The 23,419-nt window shown below is 51.7% G+C and overlaps 1 protein-coding gene across 5 annotated transcripts in view; it reads right to left on the bottom strand.

The window, feature by feature from the left end:
- Positions 1-3,607: 3,607 nt before the first annotated feature.
- The window catches only part of LMF1 (lipase maturation factor 1), a 207,308-nt gene continuing 187,496 nt past the window's right edge, over positions 3,608-23,419 (bottom strand). For 3 of the 5 annotated variants that reach the window (XM_054211433.1, XM_054211435.1, XM_054211434.1), the window contains 2 exons: positions 15,591-15,703; positions 3,612-4,303 (listed from right to left, as the gene is read on the bottom strand). In XM_054211433.1, the coding sequence (XP_054067408.1) occupies positions 4,129-4,303; positions 15,591-15,703 (288 nt within the window). In that variant the 3' untranslated portion in view covers positions 3,612-4,128. Of the gene's footprint in view, positions 4,304-15,590; positions 15,704-23,419 lie in introns of all 5 variants that reach the window. The other 2 variants (XM_054211431.1, XM_054211430.1) reach the window with 2 other exon arrangements.

Here is a 23,419-nt window from a genome sequence, read left to right as displayed (position 1 = left end):
CTTCCAGCCAGTGCTCTGGAGCAGAGCGAGAATTTTTGATTTTTTAAAAAAAAAAAAGAAAAAAAAGAAAAGTAAAAAAAAAAAAGCTTAACAAGCACAACGCGCAGCAAACAGGAATGGAAATGCCGGTCTGGGTTCCATTATCCCTGACCCAGAGGTTGGAAACCGAAAGAAATTAATTAAATTGGGGAGGGGGGAGGCCAGCACCATTGGCTGCTGGTGACCAGCCCGCGAGGGATGCCCGGGGGACGTCCGTCACCCGTCACCCACGCAGTGGGGCACCCTCATGGTGTTATCGTACTGCTATCAAAGCCGCCAGCTCCCGGCACCCACGGAGCCGGGTGGTGCTGCCCGCCCGCCCCAGCTTGTTCGCATTAGAGCCGAAGGACGGACGGGGATGGGGAGCAGACAGTGTGGCTGCGGGGCAGAGTCGCTTTTAACAGCCACTTAAAATGCCCCGGCTTTGCCTGGAGGATCCCAAGGCAGGGACCCCCGGCAGAGGGATAGGTGCAGCCACCGAGGTGGGATCCTTAATGGCTTTTGTTGCAGCAAGTCCCTGCCCAGGAGCAGGGTCCCAAGCGGTCAGGGATGGCGCTGGTGGCAAGGGACAGTGGGGCACAGGCTGCCACGGGTGCTGGGAAGGTGAAAAGTGCCTTTTCATGGCAGGCTCCATAATCCCATCAAGCCAGAGAGCACACGGACACCACGTGCTGTTCTTGGCCAACTCACCTCCCGAAAAAATCCTGCCGAAGTGCCCGACTGCCGGCGGCTGCTGAAGGTGGGACAGGGTGATGGGACGGGGTCCAGCCTTGCTCTGTGCATCCAACTCCAGGGCTCAATTTCAGCCGTGGGAGAAGAAAATTGAAAAATAAATAAAATGCCTAAAATAACATCTAGCAAAGAGGTACGCGCAGGCAGCACCTGAGCTCACGTTGACGGAGATGCTCAGTGCGAACCCACACTGTTATCTCCCATACCCATGGAGACACAATCCCCCACCCCTGAACTACGCCGATCCCGAGGGACACAACCTGGCCTCCGTCGTCCCCGGCCCCTCGGTGGGTCGGCCAAGCCAGGAAGGACGATAATGGGAGAGAGATGCAGGATCACAGCGTTTGCCCTCGTCTCTCCGCACGGTAATCGGAACAAAATGTTCTTCCATTGTTCGCAGAAGAGCATTGGTTTCCAACTATGGCAAATATTTAGGAAAACACAATTGAGTCATAAACGTTATTTACAATTTGGAGCACCCTATACGTTGCTCCAAGCCCCGCAATTAAACTATTCGTCTTGGTTCGAAGAAGACCGGGTAACGTTTAGGACTTTCCCGGTCCCCGGCCAAGAGTGTTAACATCTTACAGACGCGCGGCGGCTCCAAGCCACGGGCTCCGCACCTCCGCCGCTGTCACGGCTTTCCCGGGTGCCAACTGCCAGCCATCGCTCCCTGCCCGCTGGCTCCTCCCTGGCAAAGCCGGGCACCTCCCGGCACCCCGCAGAGCCTGCACCCCCGGTCCTACAGGACCTCCGAGCCTCCCAGCTCCCGGGCAGGAGACCACCCCAGGGTCCTCCCGCTCCCTCCAGCCACATCAAGTGGGATCTGCCCGGGATGGAGCAGCCACAAAGTAACCACAAACCAAGCGGGAGGCGCCGTGCAAACGCACCCTGCAATGCCACGAAGGAAGGGAGATGTGCTGGGCGCACTGGGGCAGCGGTCAGATGCGCAGACACGACACCAGGCACTCCCTCAAATGCAAATAAGCGCCACGACACCCAGGACGCACCTTATTTACTGCCTGTCACCTCGTCCCCGTGGGAGCTGGCATGTCCCCGGTGAACCACATCAGGGCGGGCACCTGGGGACTGCACCCAGGGCTGGGCTGCCCTCCCGGGGCTGCTGCCGTTTCCCCTTTTTAACACTTTTAGAAAAAATAAAAAATGAGCGTACCTCCCTCTGGTTATGCAAGAGCTTGTTTGCTTTAATCCCTTTCCATAAATACACGCTCCCGGTGGTGCCCATTCGGTACACGCAGTCAAAAAGGGGGAAGATATGGCGTGAAATGGCATTTCTGTGCCCGCATCCACAGCCCGCGCTGCCCCACACCAGCGCCAGAGTTACCTGCTGGTTTGCTCTTCCCAGTTTGGACCCGTTTTTCTTTCAAAACCACATTTGGCCGCTTTCGGCACACCTCGCGTGGGAGGGGACGGGCTCAGAGGGATGAGCCCTGGGGATGGGGACAGAGACGTGGCCACCGCCTCTGCCTCCCACGGTGCCCAGTGGTCCCCACCAGGTTGGTGGCCACTGGGGAGGACGGCTCTGCCCCGAGCACCGAGCCGCTTCAGAGCCTGGCACACGGCGACGCTTCTCCCCGTGCACGTGGCTTGGGCTGAATTTGCTCTGGAAGGGTGAAAGCTTTATTGTAAGCTTTCCAGCCACTGGAATTCCTCCCCGGGGAGCCAAGGTGAATGTCAGAGCACAAACCCAGGGGGAAAAGCCTGGCGAGCCCTTTTCCGTGCTTCTCCCTGCTCTCTCCTGCTTGGGCGCGTGGATGGCCGGCAGCGCTGGACTGTGCCCGTGGGATGCTGGGCTCCTCCTGAACACCAGCCGGTCAGACGACCCCGGCACCAAACTCCGCCAGCTCCCCAAACAGGCGGATTTCAGCCCCGGGGCTGCTGACAAAAAGCACCAGTTATAAAAATCCCAGGTTAAGCAAACAGGAAGGCGCAGCCCCGTGCGTCTGTGCTGCCAGGCCAGGGCCCGTTAAAACAAGACCTGTTTAAAGGTGGTGGGGCTGGCGGCAGACTTGTTGACTCCGGCCGCCTTTCCAACCCGGCCGCTGCCGCCCGGGCGACCCACGAGCATAGGCAGCGCTGGGACATGGGACAGGGCAGCCGCACAGGGCTGTGCTTGTCCTCAGGGCTGAGTCACCGAGCCCACATGGCAGCTCCAGCAAGGAGCTATTTCGGGTTTCTCAGTAAACCTGCGGCTTTCTGCAGGCGAGCCCTGATACAACGGGGGTTTATGCATTACACAGGTTGCTTTGATCTTTTTTTTACCCCTGCAAGAAGAAACGTGTGCAGCAGAATGTGCTAACAAGCAATTGATTATTATAAACTACCCTGGCCAGTTGCTGGCTGCGTCAGACACCGTCCTTGCTCTCACTCCCCTCCCATCACCGTGATTTGGGGCTCATCAAGCGGTGGGACAATTCAGAGTGATTTTAAACACAGACCGAGATGAGGAGAGGCTCCAAAGCAAACTGGAGGGACAGGGGAAATTCAGGGTGAGGTCCCAGGGTGTTTTCCCCAGGCTGGGGGCACTGCCCAGTCCCAGCTTGCCGTGCTGCCCCGGGGATGAACTGCGGGACACTCGGACCATGCCTGGCGGGCAGGACGCGTAGCTCAGGCCCATCATTAACCTGCGGTGAGAAGGTGGCGACCGGGCCCTTCCCAGGGTGACAGCGAGGGCAGCGTGGGGACAGCTATGTTGGGAATAAAGCAGCTTTGATGGCTCAGTGCTGGTGGTGCAGTGCACGTGGGGATGGGATGGGATGGGATGGGATGGGATGGGATGGGATGGGATGGGATGGGATGGGATGGGATGGGATGGGATGGGATGGAGGAGCGGTGCCCTGTGCCGGGCCAGCATCAGCTCCGCATGAGGCAGCTGCAGAGCAAGACCTGGCTGCTTTGCCCGATGCCGGACTCCAGTGAACCTGTGAGCACTGGCCGAGGCAGAAGACCACCCCGAAATCTCACCTTGCGCCTCTGCAGCCATCACACAATGCAATGGGTCAGGGAAAGCAACACCAACACCTCCCCAAAACTAATCACAGTATTTGTTCACCTTTTTCTCAAACTCTAGAGCTGAGGATTTCCAAAGGGAGCAGCCTGGCAAAAGAAATCGATCATCAGGCAAGGCCGTGGTGAGAAGGATGAACAGAAAGAAACAGAAAGATGAGAAAAAACAGACCACAACAGGACAGGTTGGCTGGAACCTTCCGTAAAATATGTGTAAACAAGGATATGGATAAAAAATACAGAGAAAGGCAAGACATGTAGTTTGTAAGGGAGCTGACTGCTCTCCCTCTTCCCCAGCCGGTCCCTCTCGACCTTGTTCACCCTCCTCCATCAGTCTCGCACTGGGTACGGCCAGTTCCTGTCTTCATAAAACTTCTTCAGGCCCTGGAGGTTGACAGGGGGGAAGTAAGGGCCGATCCTCTTCCGAATCCACCACTTCCCCTCTCTGGCGTGCTTTCCCCCGGGTTGGCTGAATTTGTACTTGAAGTGTTCCCCTCGGATCCACCTGTGGAGAAACAAAGAACACTCTGCTCATGAGGGGCTGGCACTTCTGCCGGGTAGAGGCGAAAAGGTGTCAGACCCTATTTATGGTCCCCTGGCCATGGATTTTTTGAGCCTTTCTGTAGCTGGATGGACAAATCAGCTTGAGGGTGCTCAGCCTGGCTGGCTCCCGCATCCTGGTGCTCCATCCATCCCTGGGATGCCCACAGCCGGAGGCAGCGATGCAGCCATCCCTGCTGGAGCAAGGCACCGGGGAGCTCCCGGGCTCCTCTTGATGCAATTTGGGAACGACGCACAAGGCAGAGGAGCTTTAACACCCCCGCCCTTTGTGCTCCCCACCGCCAGCGTGAGCCCCACACACCTCTCTACAGCCAAGTTTGAAAGCATAATAATAAAGGCAGGAATTTTTATTTTTTTTTCTTTTCTGAGAGTAACTATGCAGTATTTCTGCCCGGGACATTTTTTAGGTAGAGAGCCCGACTGCTGCCCCAGCTCCCCCAGCATCCCTCTGCCCCAGCCAGCGGCTGCTCCTTCTGCTCCGCGGCTTATTAGCGGGGCTACGAGCGCATCTGTTTTCTGGCCGCCTTGGGAGTTGACAGAAAAGGAGATTTTAAAACAGTGCAGAAAGAAGCATTCATCAGTGTCGCGAAACACATTCGGAGGCTAACCATGCCGCTCGGTTCGAGAGGTTTGGTCCCGCTTGATGTAGGGCATGCTGACAAGAGAAGGAGTAACACCCCGGTCCTCCAGCGTTGTGGTCCCTGTTTGCAGAGTGCATCGCTGCATTTGCTGGATAAGTTCATAAAATAACCCACAATATAAAAATGTCAAAGTCATGTCAATGCTCATTTAAACCTGCTTTGCTTCGCTACTAAAATACAAACCCAGCTACTGAGCAGGGCACCGCGCTCCCGCAGCTGCTCGCTCCCGGGGCTGCACCTCGGGCAGCCGTAAAGTTCCTTCCTACTGCTAAAATAATTAGGGACGACTCCTGTATATTTGCCGTTAGTGCTCACCTTCCTAAGACCGGCACTCCGACGGGAAGCAGGGCAGATTGCAGACGACAGATAAAACTGCACCCAATTAAAAGGTCTGCTGCAATCGCATCTCGACATCTCAATTTGGATCGTGCTGGGTACCCAGGTGAGTAATACAGAAACGATTCTCTTAAAACACATTAACGCGGAGCTGTTCATCACACCCGTCGCCTGCTGCCGACTTTTCTGTTTTCTGATTGTCTGCTGCTTGGAGCAAAAATAGGACAAATATCTCCGCACTTCCCCCTCCGCTGAGGATGAAGGTGGGATCCAAGGAAGCCCAGGCTAAAGCATTTGGAGCTACCCTGGGACAGCTCTAATTTAAACGACTGCTAAGGGCTGGGTGCCAAGGGAAGCGTGGGGACGGACGGAGGTGTCCCCTGATGCCGTATCGCTCCCTGTCAGGGCCTCCAGCAGCCCGCCTCGCTGCCGGGGGGCTGCCGGGGGGCAGGATACCAGCCCTCAAATACGGGAAGGCAAAGGGGGAGAGGAGGGGGCAATGCCAAAGCCCCGTGTGGGGCTCGGGCTGCACAAACCTGCATCTCATCACCATAAATGCTGCCCTGCAGCTGCTGGCTTCATTACAGTCAGGGCCATTTCTACACCCTCTCTCCCCCCTCCTTTTCTGAGGCTGGTAAAAGTCAAACGGGGGCTGAAGTGTTACTCCCACAGTGTTTACTTCGCAGGAGCACAAAATTTCCTGTTAATAATTAGAGCATTACTGAACGGCAACGTTCCCCTGGGTCCAGGTAGCCTGCAGTCTCCTGTCCAGGATGGATAAAGATTTCCAAGCTGTGCTGCTTGATTGCTTTCTTGAATTCAAAACACATATCCACCTCCCCAAAAAGCTTCAGTGGCTGATTTTATGTCAGTCCCTCTCCAGCTCGAAGCCTCCCTCCGTCTGCCACACCAGGGCTTTTGGGGTTTTTTCTTCACTAAGTGACCGCAGGGCATCTACCAAGCTGGCTCCGTCTCCACATACACCCACAATATGGGTCTAACGGGGCGCCCCACGCTGAAGGAGCGATTTGCAAACCCCCTCTGGCAAAGTTTCCATTTTCTAGCTGGGCACACAGGGCGCAGAGAGCAGTTCACCCACCCCAGGGCAGACCCAGGAGACCTCAGGAGATGCCAGCTCTCTGCTCAGACACAGGAGCGCCTTCTCCCCAGCCTCAAGGACTGTCCTATAACCCCTCTGGAATGAAAATTTCCTTGTCCCTTTCGAACGGGCTTGCCTGCCCAGATTAAATAATATCTATCATCTGATTTGGTATGATTTTTCCCATATGTTCTCTGTCTATTAAAATGTTTGCTATCAAAGGGATCGGCATGTAAAACTAGAACCGTGTGAGCATTAAAGCAACCACATGCAATTGAAGATGCATTTTTGTGGCATAAAGTTTGCCGTTCTATCTGACTGTGTTTCAGGCTCTTCTGTTCAGAGCCTAAATCGATCTGAGGAGTCCCCCCCAAGCCCCCCAACCTCTAAATTCAACCACCCTCTTGTCCCAGCCACAGTCACTCTGCTTCCCCCAGCCCGCTCCACCTGAGCCGTCAGCTGGAGTGTCAGGATGCACGGTCCACGTCAGGATGACAAGCTCCATGGAAGAGGAACCTGCACGGTTTCATTGGCTGTGGAGTTTGTAAACTCCATGGAGGTTACAAGTTGAGTCGAGCTTTTCCAGGCGCTGAACCACTCACCCAGCGATGAGCTATAAAGCTCCAGCACAGCACAGCCTGCCAGTGCTCCTCTGGGATTCAAGACTTGAAGGTTTCCATTCTGGTCAATGGAGGCACCAAAGAGCCTTTACTGGGTTACAGCAGTCAATGCATGCTGCAGGATGGAGAAAGTGCAGCAGGAATACTTCTGAGCATCACAATATGTCTAAGCATCAAAACACGACGGCAGCATCCAGACCCCACGGTTATCCATCCTCTCCATCCTTCCTGGGGTTACGGCTGTGGGAGAAACATAGAAAACCTGGAACCCACGGGAATCTTCCCTTGCAAGGCTCACGGATGTAAAAGCTGCAGAACTTAATACTCACCGGAGCCCCTCATTTCAGGGCTCATAGAGTTTACAAGCTACCCCACTATTTATAATCCATCTGGGCGCCTCTGTCCTGAAGTTACGGAACTTGGAAACTCCTCCAGCGCTGCCTCGCTGGATTTGCTCCCTCCTCTGGGGATTCGGGGAGCGAACCCGCTCCTGTGCTAACAGGGCTGAAGCATTAACTCCACGGAGCCCATCACTTCAGGGCTCATGGAATTTACAAGCATCGCTTGGAGCCCTGGACAGCTTGTAACCCAGGCGAGATGCACACATGCGTGGTTGCCTGCAGATTAGGAAACTGCTACAAGCTACAGATCGGCTTATCAGCAATTGCTTGTGATTTTTGCAACTTTGGGGCTCAGGTGAAGACCTTCTGGCTGGTGGAAAGGACCCACAGGTCTCTGAGCCCTCTCTGATGCAGGAAAGTGCCAGAATGTCGAAACCTTGCTTGCTGCTCTGGAGAAATGGGAACATCTTCAAGGAGGTTGTGAAGCAGCTATCTGACTTCATCTCCATTTAAAGCAGTCTAATGCCACAGGTGGTCACTCACGCTTGGAGAAAGATAAGCAAGACCCATGTTTCAGAGGAGACAGAAAGGTCAGGAAGGAGAATCCTGGCTGCGAGCAGTTTCCCAGGATTTGCTGAGCGAATGCAAGCCGGCAGCTCCTCCTGGCTCCCTGGGAAGCACCAGGCACTGCAGCCGGGTTGGGAAACTGCTCAGGAGAAGCATCAGGTTGAACCAGCTGAGCCCAGGTTAGGTGCCTTAAGAGACACACGAGAGCAAAATAATCACTTGAGAGGCAAGAAACAAGACACGGTCAGACAGAGCAAGTCACAGGTTTCTCCTCCAGAAGATGGAAAACCCCCTCTGCTATAATAACAACAGGGAAGGAGGACACGGGATAGAAGTGACCCTTTGGCAGCTTCTCCTGAGGTCAATGCAGTGCCCGGGAGGTGCTGGCAGAGCAACAGCGCTGATCCCAGTGTGGATGGCTGGAAGAGGGAGGACCAGTGAGCCACCCAGAGGGACCCACTGACCCCCACGGGACTCCAGGACCCGCCTGCCACCACCCTTCTGGCAAGCACCCACTCTCCATCACCACCCGGGTCGGGCAAAGCTACAGCCTCAGGGAGGGCAGAAAGGCTAGAAATAATAAGCATTATTTTTTAAATCAATATATTCATCCCACCAGATGCCCGGTAGCAGCTGCGCTGTAGCACTTTTAAGATTCAATCATATATCAGCCTATTATGACATCTTCCAACTGTACGTGTTAAAAATTAGCAGCAATATTGGAGTTGTTGGGATGGAGGGCTAAATCTCCCAGACAGCTGTAATTAGTTCCAGAGGGTGCAGCTGTCTCCCTGCAACAGCTGAGGGGTTCGAGGGAAAAAACCAGAGCCGGTGGTTTCTGTTAGAATTAATGGCCTGACAGGGCAAGGCGGGGTGGGAGAGGGAAGAAAGAAACCAAAACACGGGGCGTCTTTTCGATTGGGGGTTGGTTTTTTTTTTTTTGTGTTGGTTTTTTTTTTTTATCTTAAAGTTCCCCATTCCATTGTAAATCAGGGAGCGAGTGGCAGTGGAAAGTACAAATTCATTACAGTAACAGAGCCTCCATCATCGGCTTTCTTGCTTGTTCTAGCCCCGTTAGCAGGAGGGATCATAAATTCATCTTGGCCCAAGTTTGCAGAATAAGGGCAGTTTTATGGGTTGTTTTTCAACGCCGCTGACTTCTCTTTCTCCAAGGCTCCTGCAAGACCTGGTCCTGCAGAGCCAGAGCATCCTCAAAACTCTCTTGGACATGGGAAAGTGGGTTTATTCCCCCATGGACAGGTTAGAAAGGGAGGCTGAGAGGCTGCATCTCTACCCAGAGCAGAGCAAACCTTGGGGGGAAGGAAACCTGGCTCCCCCCGGGGCTCACAGCACAGGCTGGGATTACTTTTGGCACAGGCAGACCCAGCGTGTGGGTTTCAGCTTAGTGCTTCCCAGGTGTGAAGGGGATGGGGCCGATAATCCTGATGGAGCCAAGGTGTAGGAGCTGCCCTTGCCAAGGGAGATGTCTCCCACGGCCACGGGACACGCGGCACAGTCTGGCCACGGTGAAGCTGCCCCATGGCTGCATCCGCCACCGCTGCGAGAGGTGGCTGGGAACCAGACTTCCCATCCTGGGGAAAATCCTGACCCTTTGAGATGAGCTCTGCCCTCCCTGACAACACTGAAAGGCTGAGGTTGTTTTTACCAAAAGAAAATCCCTTACACTTTCATTCAGGACAGTGGAATCATTTCATTCTGATAATATCAGATGTTAGAACGCTGACGATAAACTGAAGGTTTTCTTTTAAATTACAGTACAAAGGGAAAGAAGAAACAAACTGCAATAAAACATTTCGCTACGGCAAAACCCACTGAGAAAGCCAAAAGAACGCGTTTATACTTTTTCACCTCTGAGGATCCTGTCACTTCCCAGGACAGATTCATTGCTGGCAAAACCGCTTTTCAGTGAGAAAACTGTAAGAAATATTTTACTTCTCTGTGCAGAAGGCACCAGCGCTTGTGGGAGAGGCTTCGGGGACTCCGCGGATTTACATCTTTCGCTTAGGCTGTCACATTGTGTGGACGACACGGATACCTGGGGGGAGACTCGTCCCAGCGGGAAAATGCCTCGGGGTGAGAGGAGGCACTTGGGATTCATCAAAACCAAGTTTAAGGACTCGCATCCCCATGGAGCATCCCATATCCATGAGCACCGCTCCCACTTAAAGACTTCTGGGGAGCGACCTTGCAGAGCAGAAATGTCATTTCCACCTGCATCCCAAGGATGGGGTGGAAATAACCCCAATGGGGTTATTTTCCAATAATCCCATAATCTCTGCCTGCTCTCAGTGCCGTTCTTGACAGCTACAGAATTACCTTTACCTCTTTTGGGGGTGTCCAAGGCAGCAGCCCCCAAAGTGGCTTCTACACCGTGCAAATACGACAAAACCCTTCCCATGGCTTGGGCTGTACATCTCCGCGGGTCCCGTAGGAAAGGACCTACACCTTCTGCCAGGGTTCATGGTGACTTACACGGCCTGAAAATCCAGTCCAACAGGCCCCTGGGTCTCGAGCCCACTAGCTGTGACACAACTGGGAAATAAATGGGCAATCAAATTTAAAAAAAAAAAAAAAAGATTACCAAACGCTATATTCTTCTTGCGTTTCTGCAGCCAGGTAGCATCAAATGGGAAGCACTGCCTCCCTAAATAACAGCTCCGCTACAAATCCAGGTCTTCAGCTACACGTTGGGGCTTTTTCAACAAAGTGCTACGATAATTGGAATAAAAGTCCTGAAGTGAACATGATTTAATATCAGAGACACCGAACACTTCAGTCAAAAACAAACCCGATTTTTTTTTTTCCCCTCCTTCTGTAGGCAAAAGCTGATTTTTGTTTTCTTTCATTGTTGCAGTCTGTTTCCATGACGGTGTGTTAAACACTTATTAATTTCTCAGCCAAAGCCCTACCGTTCAGATTTATGACGGCTGGTGTTTTATGAACTATCCGCTGCACAATAATATTTTGTAAATCCACATTCCACAAACATCACTGCGCTTGAAGTAAAGCTTCACACTCAGCTAGGCTGGGCGCTCAACAATACCCTCATTTTTAATCAGTCACCTGTTTCTCATTTTAAGTTTATCACACTTGAAAAAATACTATAATTTCTAGCGTTGTAAAGAAACCTACAAACTTTGGTCTCAGAAATTTCATTTCGAAGGCATTAACTCATTTTGAAAGTCCCTTGGCTATTTAAGGTGTAGAGTTTCCATTAACAGAATAAACTCCGTGGAGTATGGAGCGTAATGTTCTTAAGGAAAACAGTCCCTTCCCCTAATTATTTAGTCTAGCAGGGAATGAAAATAATTAAGTCTCAAAATTCCCTTTAGAGTGGATGGGGGGTGGGATATAGTAGCGAAATTAGCTTTTTTTTCCACCCAGCTACCGAAGGGAGCCGAGCCGCGCTGGGCACGACCCGCAGCTGGAAGGTGGGAGCGAAGGCGTCTCCAAGGTTTGCGGCAGCCGCAGTCGGGCTCCGGCTCACGGCTGAGGGTGCAGGGATGCCCTCGGGAAACTGCCACAGCTACAGCCACCCTGAATTACCTTTTCTTTCCAGGTGTCACCCATGAGGCTGAACGTTAAGGCTTTTGTTCACAACTAAAATGAAATTATAACAAAAAGGCGATTGCTGGCTGTAAGCGGCTGCCAGCGCTGACGATGCCTGCATCCAGCGCTCAGTTAACAAGGGGTCGGGATTAAAAAAGTAGGTATCCTGCTAACCGCCTCTTCTGACACTCGTTGCACCCATATCGCACAGCGCAGACTGATCCCACACGTTGCGGCCATGGTTCTACCCTGGGAAGGCACCCGGAACCGTGCTGTGGGTGCAGGGGGTTCGTCAGCCCCACCGTGCAACAAGGGGACGTTTAAAATTAAACGAAGAAACGGTGTTTTTGAAATTTAAAGAAAAAACACCCCCAAACCATGCAGGCGAGCCTGCCCGAGCAGAAGTAATGCTGGGTGAAAAGCAGCCGATGCTGCAAGTGCCACGAGTGTAAACCCAGCAGAATCGGGATGGGGCACAAAAACTGGGGGAAAAAACAAAAAAAGGCGAATGATCCCTGCGGTTTCCTTACCTTAGGCAAAGCGCTAACAGCAAACATGCAATAACTGAAGAAACTTGAATAGCAACAGGAATGGGTGACTGGTGTGATGTGACCCCGGCCCCGTTGCCCCAGCGCGGGCAGGGTGAGCTCCCACCCGCGTCCCCAGCCCTCGCCTTCGCACCTGGGTGAAAATCCGCACGGTGCCAACGTCCCCGGTGTTTGGATTTGGCTCGCTAAAACCCCAAACGTGACCCACAACCCCGGATCCAGAGAGAAACGGGGTGTTGGGGTTTGGTCTGAGCCAAAACGAGCATTTTTAAATTGTTATTTTTATTTTACGCCACCCAAAAACACACTAGACCCATGAAAAACTTTTAAAGCAAAGCTAATGCCAGAGCAAAGGCAGCTGACACATAAAACCAGTGCTGGATCCTGATCTTTTCCAACTATAAACTAGCTGCTAAAGAGTGAAAACAGAGTCTGTGCTTTGGTTAAACCAAGGTAACGCATGAATCAAGACCCTGTTCAACAAGATCTATAGCACTGTGTGCTCAACACAGCATCCACGCTGCTGCTGAATTACTTATTGGACCTGCTTCCATTCCTCTGTACGCTCTGCAATCGTTATCCTATAAAAACTAACAAAGATAGAGATTTGCTTTTGGTTTTGCTTTAGATTCCTGAATATTTCACTTCCTCACCTGTTACAGAATACAATAAAAAAAAAAACCCCTATTCACCACCTGGAGCAATGCAGTGTTACCCCAGCCACATCTCCCGTCATTATTTTCATTTTAAAATGAGTTTCTGTGTTCAACAGAATTTAGTTTTATTTTTTTTACCACCACTGGTGCCAGAAAGCACAGAAGAGATGCAGCCCATGTATGGCAAATCTCGGAGGGCAAGATGGGATACGTATTGTCTTGATTTTTTAATCTCTTACAATGTCTTGTTTTCAGCCTCAGTCGCGGTGAGTACCAGGAGCAACATTTATGGCACTGGGGGACATGTGGTAATAAACAGCTCTGGGATTATCAAATGCTTCTGTCGCTCCGTGAACTGCGAGAGCCGTTTATTGCCAGCAGCCACCAGATGGTCATGGCTTCTGGCTGCTGGCACCAGGGGACGCCTAATTCAAACTGGTGACTCGGTGTCTAAAGGCCCCAGGTTCTGCTGAAAACCCCCGGGGTCAGCCAGCACTCAGGACCAAATTCCTTTCTTCTAGTTTTTACGTTTTTTTATTAAAAACAAGCAATGCAAGGGAATGCCCTGCAATGAACGCCGCTCGGTCAATTGACAGCACCGAGCCTCGTGTCCCCGAGCAAAGTTTGGAGGTGGATAAACGCACCCGGGACAGAGCCGACACAATGCAGGTTCTCCGGTCGCTCTTCCAGCTCCGCCTTACAAACGATGCCCCAACACCATCTCCCTGATAAGCTCCCGAAGGACCCAGACCCTGCCAGATCCGGGTGGGTGAGCCATTCTCACTGGGCTGAATTTTCTGCCCGCTGTGAGCTCCAGCGTTCGTTAGCACCTAATGAGGCACCCACCGCCTTTGCTATGTGAGCGGTTGCGCAGGCGCTGGGGCTGCACCATGCCCCTTCCCTGGCCATCAGAAAGGTGCCACCTCCATGGGGGCTGAGCAGCAGCACCATCAAATACAAAACCCAATCCATCAACAGAAACCGCCAGAACCATCAACAGAAACCTCCGTGGGGGCTGAGCAGCCCTGGAAAAGGAGGTGGCAGGGAGCAGTGGGGAGGTCCAGCTCGCTGTCACAAGAAGCAGACTCTACGTTGGCCAATAAATGCATGTGCAGTCAAACGAAGGTCCATAAAAACAAAGAGAAAACATGGCCAAAGTGGGAACCCAACCCATAGCAAGGAGGTTTCATGCATGATGGCAGGTTCCTCTCGAAGCCACCGAGCCAGACCAGCTGATCGCGCAGCATCAACGCGCTACTCCTCGCATGGAATGCGAAGTCCAGCACAGCTAATCAGAACCAAAACCCCTCCGTAAACGTTATTAAAGATGTATCTGTCCGTGGCAAGGGCTGCCCTGGTCTAGCCCAGCACGCCTTTTGTAGCAATAATTAATAGAGGTTCCCCAGAGCCCTCCTGGAGCAGAGCCAAGGCGTCATTATTTGTGTGTAACAGATACGCCGCTTGTGTAACCCAACAAACTGCGACACCTCCCTATAACGCGCCCTGAGATGTAAACCATCGCTTACAGGAACTCCGGTGCGGCTGCGAGTCCCTGGCCTGCGGGCAGGATCCTGCCCCGGGTGTCGGGAGCGCCCGCTGGCTCGCTCTGCGATGCTGCACCGACGGGAAAACCAGTTCTCAAATGACAGTACGTGCAAATAACCCAAAATAACTGTTCTTACAGCAGTTTTGGCTCCTGTACCTGGAGGGAGTATGTTCCCATCAGCCTGTACAGACGCTCTGATAAGGTGCCTGGGCGCTATGACAGGGCTGGATGCCTGGGGACCTCCAGAAACGTAGTTATTAAAAATACTCAAATATAACGGTGGGAAACGCATTTAGCAGTTGTATTCCAAGCTGCACTTCTGCTCTGTTGTTCTGCAGACCATACACACACATATGGTCAGCTCAGAGTATAAACCATCTTGGGTTTATACATTTATACCACCTTAAGGTGTGTAAACCACCTCAGAGGAGGCACTTTGGTACAAGGTGGAAGTTGGTACTGTCTTAGCTGGAAAAGGAGTCCCTCCTCAGATTTGAGGGATGCGCTGCACTAAAGCTGAAAAACATCAGCAGGGTTCAAGAGGAAGTTCATTTCACACGGTGCCATGAACCTTCATCCTTGTTTGCAGTGCATCTCGAGAGCCTCAAATGGAAAATATTAGCAAGAGCATAAAATTACTTGAGTTGATCCAAAATTCCCTTAAAATGTTTTCTCAGCTAAAAATAACTTCATCAGCAAAATAGGCACTTTGGTGAAAAATATCCTTTTGTAGAAAACCTTGGGGTTTTCATCGGTGCCTTTCACTTGCTGATGTTTGCTTTGTCTCTTCATTGAAAATGCAAACACTTCCAAGACAAGTGTCCGCAAAAACAATCACTTTTGCAGGACTGTTTTGTCTTTGAAATACCTCAGTGGGCCGGTAGAAACGGTGGTTTTGATCTCAGCTCGCAGACTGATCGTGGCAAAAAATCTAAAGCTGACGGGCAGGAAACCACTTCAGCAGCCACGATTTCTGTCCAACAGAAGTAACGCCGAGCCCTTCGCAGACCTGCCTGGGAACGGGCTCAACCAAAGGGTCCTTGTGTCCCCACCGTTCCTTGGCATTCCTTGTCCCAGAGGACAAGGATGATCAGCTCAAACATGCTCTTCATAAAAGATGACCTAATTATGCTGAGAGCACCAGCTCTTCACGGTGTCCTCATGTTAAACCCACCCTATTTAAAGACCACCTGGGTACCATCAAATACAAAACTCAATCCATCAACAGAAACACATGTGCACATCCAAGACAAGAACGACACGGAGCCTGGGTACTTCCAGCTCCGTTGGCAAAACTCGAAGCTTACCGTGGGGGTTCTCTGCCCGCAAACGGGTTCGTTGCCATCAAGGACAAGGTCTCCTCTTCCTGGGCCAGCAGCTTCCCAGCCAAGTGGATTATCCATTCATTCTGCTCATAGGTCTTAGGGAAGGAATAAGAAATATAAATGTTAGGCACTGCCGGGCTTGCCACGTAGTGTTATTAGCGTTAAAGACTTCTGCGTGGTCTCTGGGGAAGGATTACAACCGATTTGGGGAGCAAATGATGAATTTCCTGGCGTTGCAAGGAATAGATCCCATGCGATCCAACACCTTGAGGTCCAGAGTGAGACCCTCTGGCATCTGTGGGGAGCGGGGAGAGCTTCGCTGAGCTTGGCTCACCTGGAAATCACTCCTGAGGGTACGGACAGAACCGAGGGTGTGCAAGTTGCGAAGGTTTAATGAGCTGTTCGTTAGCAGAGCTGGGACGGCTCCGTGCACGCTCCCAGCCTGTCCCAACTGCAAAGTAGCGTCCCCCATCTAGAGCATCCCCAAAGGTGTTCACATTACAGCTAAGCGGGGTGCAGAGCACGCCCACAGCCAGCAGCCACAGCTCAGCTGATGATCAGGGATGAGATGACGGTCAGGGATGCATCTCCACCTTCCCCCAGCCCGGACAGTGACCTCTGCTCAAGGCGTCACGCCTGAGGGGGCAGTTCTGCCGGCCCTGCAGCCCTGTCGAGCCCACGGCACTGCTTTGTCCCAGTGCTAGGGAGAAGCCTACAACTGGGTGCTACCAGGGAAGCCTGGTGCATTGCTGGTCCAGGAGATGGATAGAACATACACAGCCCTTGCCTGGGTACAGGGCACCCACCACCCCCTGTGCTCCCCACCACCCATCAGCTGTGGCTCCTTCTACACCCTGGATCACAAATCTCTTTTTGACTTTACGTGTATCTGCCATAGCTGGAGGGGTTCTGGCCTATTCTGTCCCCCAGAACACTTGAGTTTAATAATTTCTTTCAGCAGCAAGTTCCACAGAGGAACAGTAATGGCACATTTTGAAATGATCCATCATTTCAACAGATCGTTCATTTCAAATGATCCATCCATCATTTAAAAACAGGTTGCTATCCCTTGCTTGTGTTATCAGGAAGAAAACAGAAGAAAGTGACCTCTTTATTCCAGATTCCTTTTTCTTGCATCCTCTTTATTCCCTTTCATCTGATCTGTCCTCTTTACATCCCTACGCCCTTCCCTTAATCTTGCTGCCACTGAAAGGGAGCAGATCCGCTCTGGGGAGCCGCAGTCCAAGCTGCAGCGGCAGAACTTGACTCTGCATTTACCCCCCTCCAGGAATCCACGCATCTCATGCTCTTCGCAGGGATTCTTGCTGAGGCCCCATAAAAAGCCTTTCCCCTTCTGGTGACTTGCTTTATACTTCCATTAAGATTTTTTTTTTTTCCTCCTTTTTTAATGTGTACCTAAATGGATTTTTTAATGCAAGCAGTAGGGGACACTGTGGGAAAGCGAAACCCGGCAGCTGTACCTGCAGGACTGTGACTAATGCAGAACATCAAGGCAAAGTTACTCCGCAAATCTTTTCTAATGGTAAAGTTTGTTATTTCCGTTGCTAAGGGAAACAGGGGAGCGAAACGAGATAGAAAACACCAAACACTGGTGGAAAGGCCCATCAAGCAGCAGCTCTACCTCGCAGGGTTTCTGACCCGTGCTCATCACAATTGAGAGGAAAACCACAGTTGTATAAGCCAACAACTTTTTAAAGAAGATTACTCTCCCGATCTGCCTGCTTCCATCCTGCCTCACCGCGCAGCTCATCCCATCTGCTGTCCCGGCTGCACCACCAACACGGATGGGTGGCAGAGCCAGGGATGTTTCCCACTGCCAGCCCCGTGCCGTGCTCTGCCCACCCCAAAGCCCTCTTTAACCTCCGCTGCACCCCTCTCTCCATCGACACCCTGTGCCAGCCCCTGTCTCTCACCTCCCAGTCTCCCTCCCGGCGCAGAGGAGGTGGTGGCTCTCAGGGTGGGACAGGACAACCTCAGCCCCCGCGGGACCAAGGCCACCGTGGCTCCGACGGAGTGGTCTGGGAGGGGAGCCACGGTGAGACCTGGAGCCGGGAGCTTGGCATCACGCGAGACATTAAACACAAACCTTGCAAGTCTTGCAATAACCCCACCAGGGCTGGCAGGGCTGCAGGAAAAGCTGGCAGCATCCCTGCCATGGGCCCGACCATGTCACATTTCATGGGACAACTCCCATCCACCCTGAGCGACTCCGTGCCCCTCGGTGATGGCTCCGTGATGCCCGAGATGCTCGGCTCTGGCCAGGCTTTGGGAGCGTGGTGCCACGCTGGGACCTGCACCCTGGGGCATCCTTGGCTGTGAACAAGGACCTCCCGAGAGGTGCGACAGCAATTGCTGACAGTCAAGTATCACAAGTCAGACCTTCAGCATCCTGCACCTCCCTGGACATCCCTTTTTAAAGTGGTCTGTATGATTTTAAGCACTATTTCTAGGAGGGCCTGGGAGGCGTGAGGGTTCCTGTGTGTGAATTGGGGAGAAGCTGGGGGAGAACAGAAACAGAAATCACCAGACTCCCGGAGCTAGAGCTTTATGGAGAACCCCAAATCTCCAAGGCCTGATTCAAAACCATGAGGCTTTGCAATGGTGGAATCGGCTCCCTGGCTCACGTGGTCTCCAAATTGTTAATTAGCAGCTCCATGCGCATGAGAGGTGGACTTCTGGTTCGTAAAGTGTTTTTCTTGTAAAATTTACAACATGTCTGGCCCCAGCAAAGTCTGCGGTGAGAAATTTCCACCCACTGCAGCCCCCCACGCTCCCCCCAGCACGAAGGCTGAGATATCGCGTGCCGCCGATGCTCGGAGCACGCAGGAGCCGAGCTGCGCTAACGACCGTGCTGTTTAACTCATTACTCTGTAAGGTGATATGGTGGCAAAGGGAGGCAAAAAAGGAGTCCAGGAGATCTGGGCTGCGTCCAGGGAAGCGTCACACCACAGGGTGGGAAGGTGACAGTTCCTCTGTCTGTGGATCCAATAAGCCCCAGACCCGCACACTGTTTGCAGAGCTGCCAGGGTCAGGATGGGAGCTCTGCTTTTGCCAGCTCTGAGCGTGCAAACAGGAGAGTCAGAGCTTGAACCATCCAGTGGATTCATTAAAAAAAAAAAACAAAACAGGACAGATGCACGCATTGCTTTAACGTGGGTACACACACACACACGTATTGGGTCAATCTTTCGGTTTTGGATCGTCACTGAGCACAAAGACAGGCAGCTGGGGACTGACCCTCGACCAGGTCCCAGTGACTGACCCTGGACCAGCAGGTCCCAGGCTGCTCTGTCTCCCTGCGCCTCCATCAAGACACGGGCACGGACTGAGACTACGAGACTCCCACACCTGCCTCCTGCCCTCCAAAAGCTGGGGCTGCAGCTCCCCTTGTGCCACACAGGGCCTGTGCTGGGATGACTGGGGACCCAGCGACCAGCACAGCCTGCTGCTACAAGCTGCCAGTTAGAGCTGAAACGTGCTACAAGCTGCCAGTTAGAGCTGAAACGTGCTACAAGCTGCCAGTTAGAGCTGAAACGTGCCACAAGCTCCACAGCTCACTGTCCGACCCTGAACCGAGCATCCCTGGGGAGCTGCCACCCACCATGGATGTGGACATGACTCCCTCCTTCATCTTTTGAGAGTTTTCTTTCTGTTTTAGCATAGAAAGCAACTAAGGAACCTAAACACACCAAAAAATCATCATCAACACAACTAAAATGCCTGAGAATGGCAGCTTGGGCAGAGGTTAAGGTTCCCAAAGCAACGCTACCTTCACCACAAAACCGAAGGCTTTCTGTGTTCACAGACAGCCCATGCAGACCAACAGAAATGCAACAGGCGCAGCCCTCCAGCAAGCTAAATCATCTTTACCTGCCTTTACAGCTGCTACCGGCACTCAAGACCTCCAAAAATCAGGTTTTAGGTATAACACTGTGGACTAACAAAGAGTACTTGGGTCTAGGTGTTATGACCCCATGAGCTTTTATTTCCTGAGGGGCTTCAGCCTTCTGTGGTGCTCGGGCAGCTGCTTCCCTCCTCGCTTTCCATGCCAGTCTCGCTGTGTTGGGATGGGGATTTGCTCCCTTGCTCCCTCTCCCAACCCGCACGTGGCCCAGCGCGAGGAGCCGAGCATCGCTGCGCGCCCCGGGTACCACCACCTCCCGGGAGCAGCGCTGCCCTGAGACTTCTCTTCAGCTGTTTATATTCTCCGACCTCTCCACTTACACGCTTTACCAGTGTACAAACACAGCATTCTCACCTTGACTACATTAACGTGCACACAGAAGTATTTAATAACTTTACAGATTTAAAACCCAGTCCCTGCTAAGTCAGGCACCAGCAAGGAGCTGGGGGCAAACCAAACGCAGTAGCGACGAAACTCTGCGGAGATAACAAAGCAGAAGAGAATATAATCATCGCAAAAAATACATATAAAAACCACGCGGCGCTACAGGGAACATGTTCCCAACTGAAATAATAATAATAAGAACCCTTTTCCTCTAGCTTTAATTGGTCATTTAATGAAAAAGGACTGCGGATTAGTGTGGCATTTTATTGAATCTCAGTCCTGGCACAGGCACACGGGAGGAGGTAAGTATGAGATGCACATGTGGAAACAGCTGGAAACTTGGCACGGGAGCCCAGCATTATTATTTCACATGGTTGGGAACCCTGCACGGTTTCACATCGGCGTCGGTGTGCGAGGGTGGATGACAGAGGGGTAGGGGAGGTTTACATTTCCTGTGCTATGTCGTAAGGGCATTTTCCGCGTCACAGCCTACCCACTTTGGGGATGTAAAGCCGTAACTCCACCATCCTCAATGTTTTCACCCAATATTCACATTGCTGCTTACTCTGCCGTTTCCACTTCTGCAGCCGAGCGCCTTTGACTGTGGCTGTTTAGGGAACTCGAGCTATCAGCTGGAGAAACAATCCCTCTCCCACAGAAAAGAGGACACACCTGAGGCTATCCTTTGCTTTTTTATAATATTCCAGCTCACCAACGTTTGCTACCATCCCGCTACCCAAGTGATTTAACCAAGGAAGGTCAAAAGCTACGTCAGGTCGCATCACTTCTCATTATCTGCAACAACCACATCCCCTTCGCCTTTCTATTAGTTTCCCAAAGGTTTCTCTGCAGGTCTGGCTCAACGTATAATATTTCAGCGGGGGCGGTTTCTCAAGCCTCACTAAAAGCCATCCCTCAGCTCGTCCTCTTCGAAAACGCTTGGGAAAGCAGCAGGTCCCCGGAGGAGGCGGGCGCTGTGCGGAGCGCGGCAAGTCCGGGCCGAGGAATAAAAGGCAGAGCAAGACTTTGGGAAGCGGCTCTTAGATCTTGCCTATACGGGGAAACCGCGCACCTGGCATAGCTCCCGTATCACCTCTGTATTTGGAAAGAAAAGTCGCTTTGTTCCAGAATAGAGTCTAGACAGGGAGATACAACAGCCACTGTAGACAATAATCATTCCCTGCATAGACAAGGTCTTACTCTGTATTTATACAGCCCGTGGCACGATAGGCTATCAGTCTTATTTGGGTTTTTAGGCACCTCCATCACAATATTGCTACTAGAGGTGAGTGTGCCCGTGATCCAGCCTGCAGTTTGTCTAACTGCAGCTTGGGGGTCTGAAATTATTCATACTCACAGGGAGACAAGTAATCACCATTAAAAGAAGAAAATAAAGCTCTTACATGCTGAACGTGGACCAAAACATATGAATGCTGGAATGGAAAATGGAAGTGAATTGAGGCCTGTATTTTTAGAAGGGGGAAGAAAGGAAATGTAAAAGGCTGCGCTTAGTACACTGCGCCATGAGGTTTAGGTTTTATTACGTTAAACACACCTCCTCCTCCGTTCTGCTGCCATGCAGCTTTTTCCTGTAAGCACCTTCTGGCTGGAAGACCGAGATAACAGAGGCTTGAATAAAGTGTTTTACAAAAATATTAATCTGCCTTCTCTATAAATAGGGTTACATTTTCGCAGCTCTTCCAGTTTGTGTGCGATAACGTGAAGTCTCCATCACGACTCCCTGTTACCTCCCAGGGGAGATCCTCAGAGCATCAATCCCGTTGCTGAAGTTTCTCCCTTCTCTTAGGAAGGCAGCTGAAGTTTATAAATAAACTTACACATCGTATCTGGAAAACACATATTGCTTCTCAGTGCATTGCAAATGCTGCTCTGTGCTGGGTCTGCTGAGGGTTTGCAGAGCCCTGTAGGACACAGCAACGTGGGCCACCAGTCCGAGCGGTTTCTGTGCCAGTCCCAACATTCAGAGACTTTTGGAGCATCTTCAAGGCACAATGCAACAAAACACTGGGCTTTAAAAAAAAACAATATGAAGACAGCATTAGCTTTGTTATTTTTTGAGTAGTTATTATTTGGTGAGCACTGGGAGTACGCCTTCACGTTGGCCAAAGGCAGTCCCCAAATACAGTAAATAACCTTCATGCCACAATAAGGAGAGGAAAAGCCTTCCCTTTGATTTTTCTTTATTCAGAGCACTGAAGGCTTCCACTGCTGCCCACTGGTGAAGAACAAATCTTTGGTACGATAAACAACTGGCTTTTGTAAAGTCCAAGACATCCCGCTACCAGGAAAAGTGACCAACTTGAAGGCCCAAAACTATGAACAGTATGTTGTTTTCTGGTTGCTATTTATTAACGATGCTGAATCCACCCACAGCCTGCCAAAAATCTGCCTGTAACGCTTTTTGTACCAGCAGCACAGTATAGCTCAGTTCTGGGTTGCGATGGCTGGGCTCCTTCTACAAATGCCCACCATAAAGAAGTCAAATAATTACAGGAGCGTTGCCATCAGTAGCTGGATGACAGACAAAGCTTTAACAATTTGTCTCCAGCTCCTGTAAAAACAGGATGTCTTTGCACTAACACAATAAAATGTCAAGGGGTGAAAGTTTTTCCTAATGCTTAACCTGAATTTTCCTGAGATTAAATCATATTCTGCCATTTCATCCATTATTTCCTCCCTGCTCCTCAGGGACACAGAAAACAGATGGCTGTTTTCCCCTTTGCCGTAGGTTTTTCACCTATTCCAAACCTGTTTTGACATCTGGACGCCCATGCAGATTTCTTTGCTCTGCTGCTGTGGGAGAAGGTTTCTGCGCCTCTGTTCTTCCTGCAGGTCCCGCTTTTGCAGCCTTGCCAGTCAGCTGCATCCTTCCCGAACTGGGTGCTCGGCTGAGTGTAGCAGGTGACACGGTGCACACCGAATGCCTGCTCGCCTGTCATGGCATCGTGTTTGCCTTTTCACGGTGCCTTTTCCTAAGTGTGCTCGTCTTGTGATGCACACTCAGCCCAAGAGGCTTCCCCGGCGCATGATGCTCTGCTCCATCCCGACGCATGATGCTCTGCTCCATCCCATCCCATGACGCGTCCTGCCCGTGTGCAGCACCGCTGACGCCTCTCCTGTCTGCTGGGACCAAAACCAGCAAGATCGCTGGGCTTTGAGACCTTGTCCTCTGTTGTACTCACAGCTTGGTGGCATCTGCAAATGCAATGAGTACATCGTGCCGTTCCTTCCAATTAGCTCCTCTTAAAGATGCGCATTAAGTTGTCTCAGGCCTTGGTTTAAATTCCTTCCATGGAGGTAGGTCATCCAGAGCGACCAACCTCAGCAACAAGCACCTGAACACCAGCTCCTGACCGAGAGACACCTTATTTTTTGGTGAGCCCAGCCTCACCAAACTGACCAGGGCATCAGCTGGGTGATGGAGCGAAGCGCGTCCCGTCCCAGGCGGCTGCTGAGAAACAACTGAAAAGGGTTTTGCACA

This window comes from Rissa tridactyla, chromosome 8 (assembly GCF_028500815.1).
Source record: "Rissa tridactyla isolate bRisTri1 chromosome 8, bRisTri1.patW.cur.20221130, whole genome shotgun sequence".
Lineage (NCBI taxonomy): Eukaryota > Metazoa > Chordata > Aves > Charadriiformes > Laridae > Rissa > Rissa tridactyla.
The sequence above is the reverse complement of the archived record's forward strand: the minus strand, read 5'-3'. Positions and strand labels throughout refer to the sequence as shown.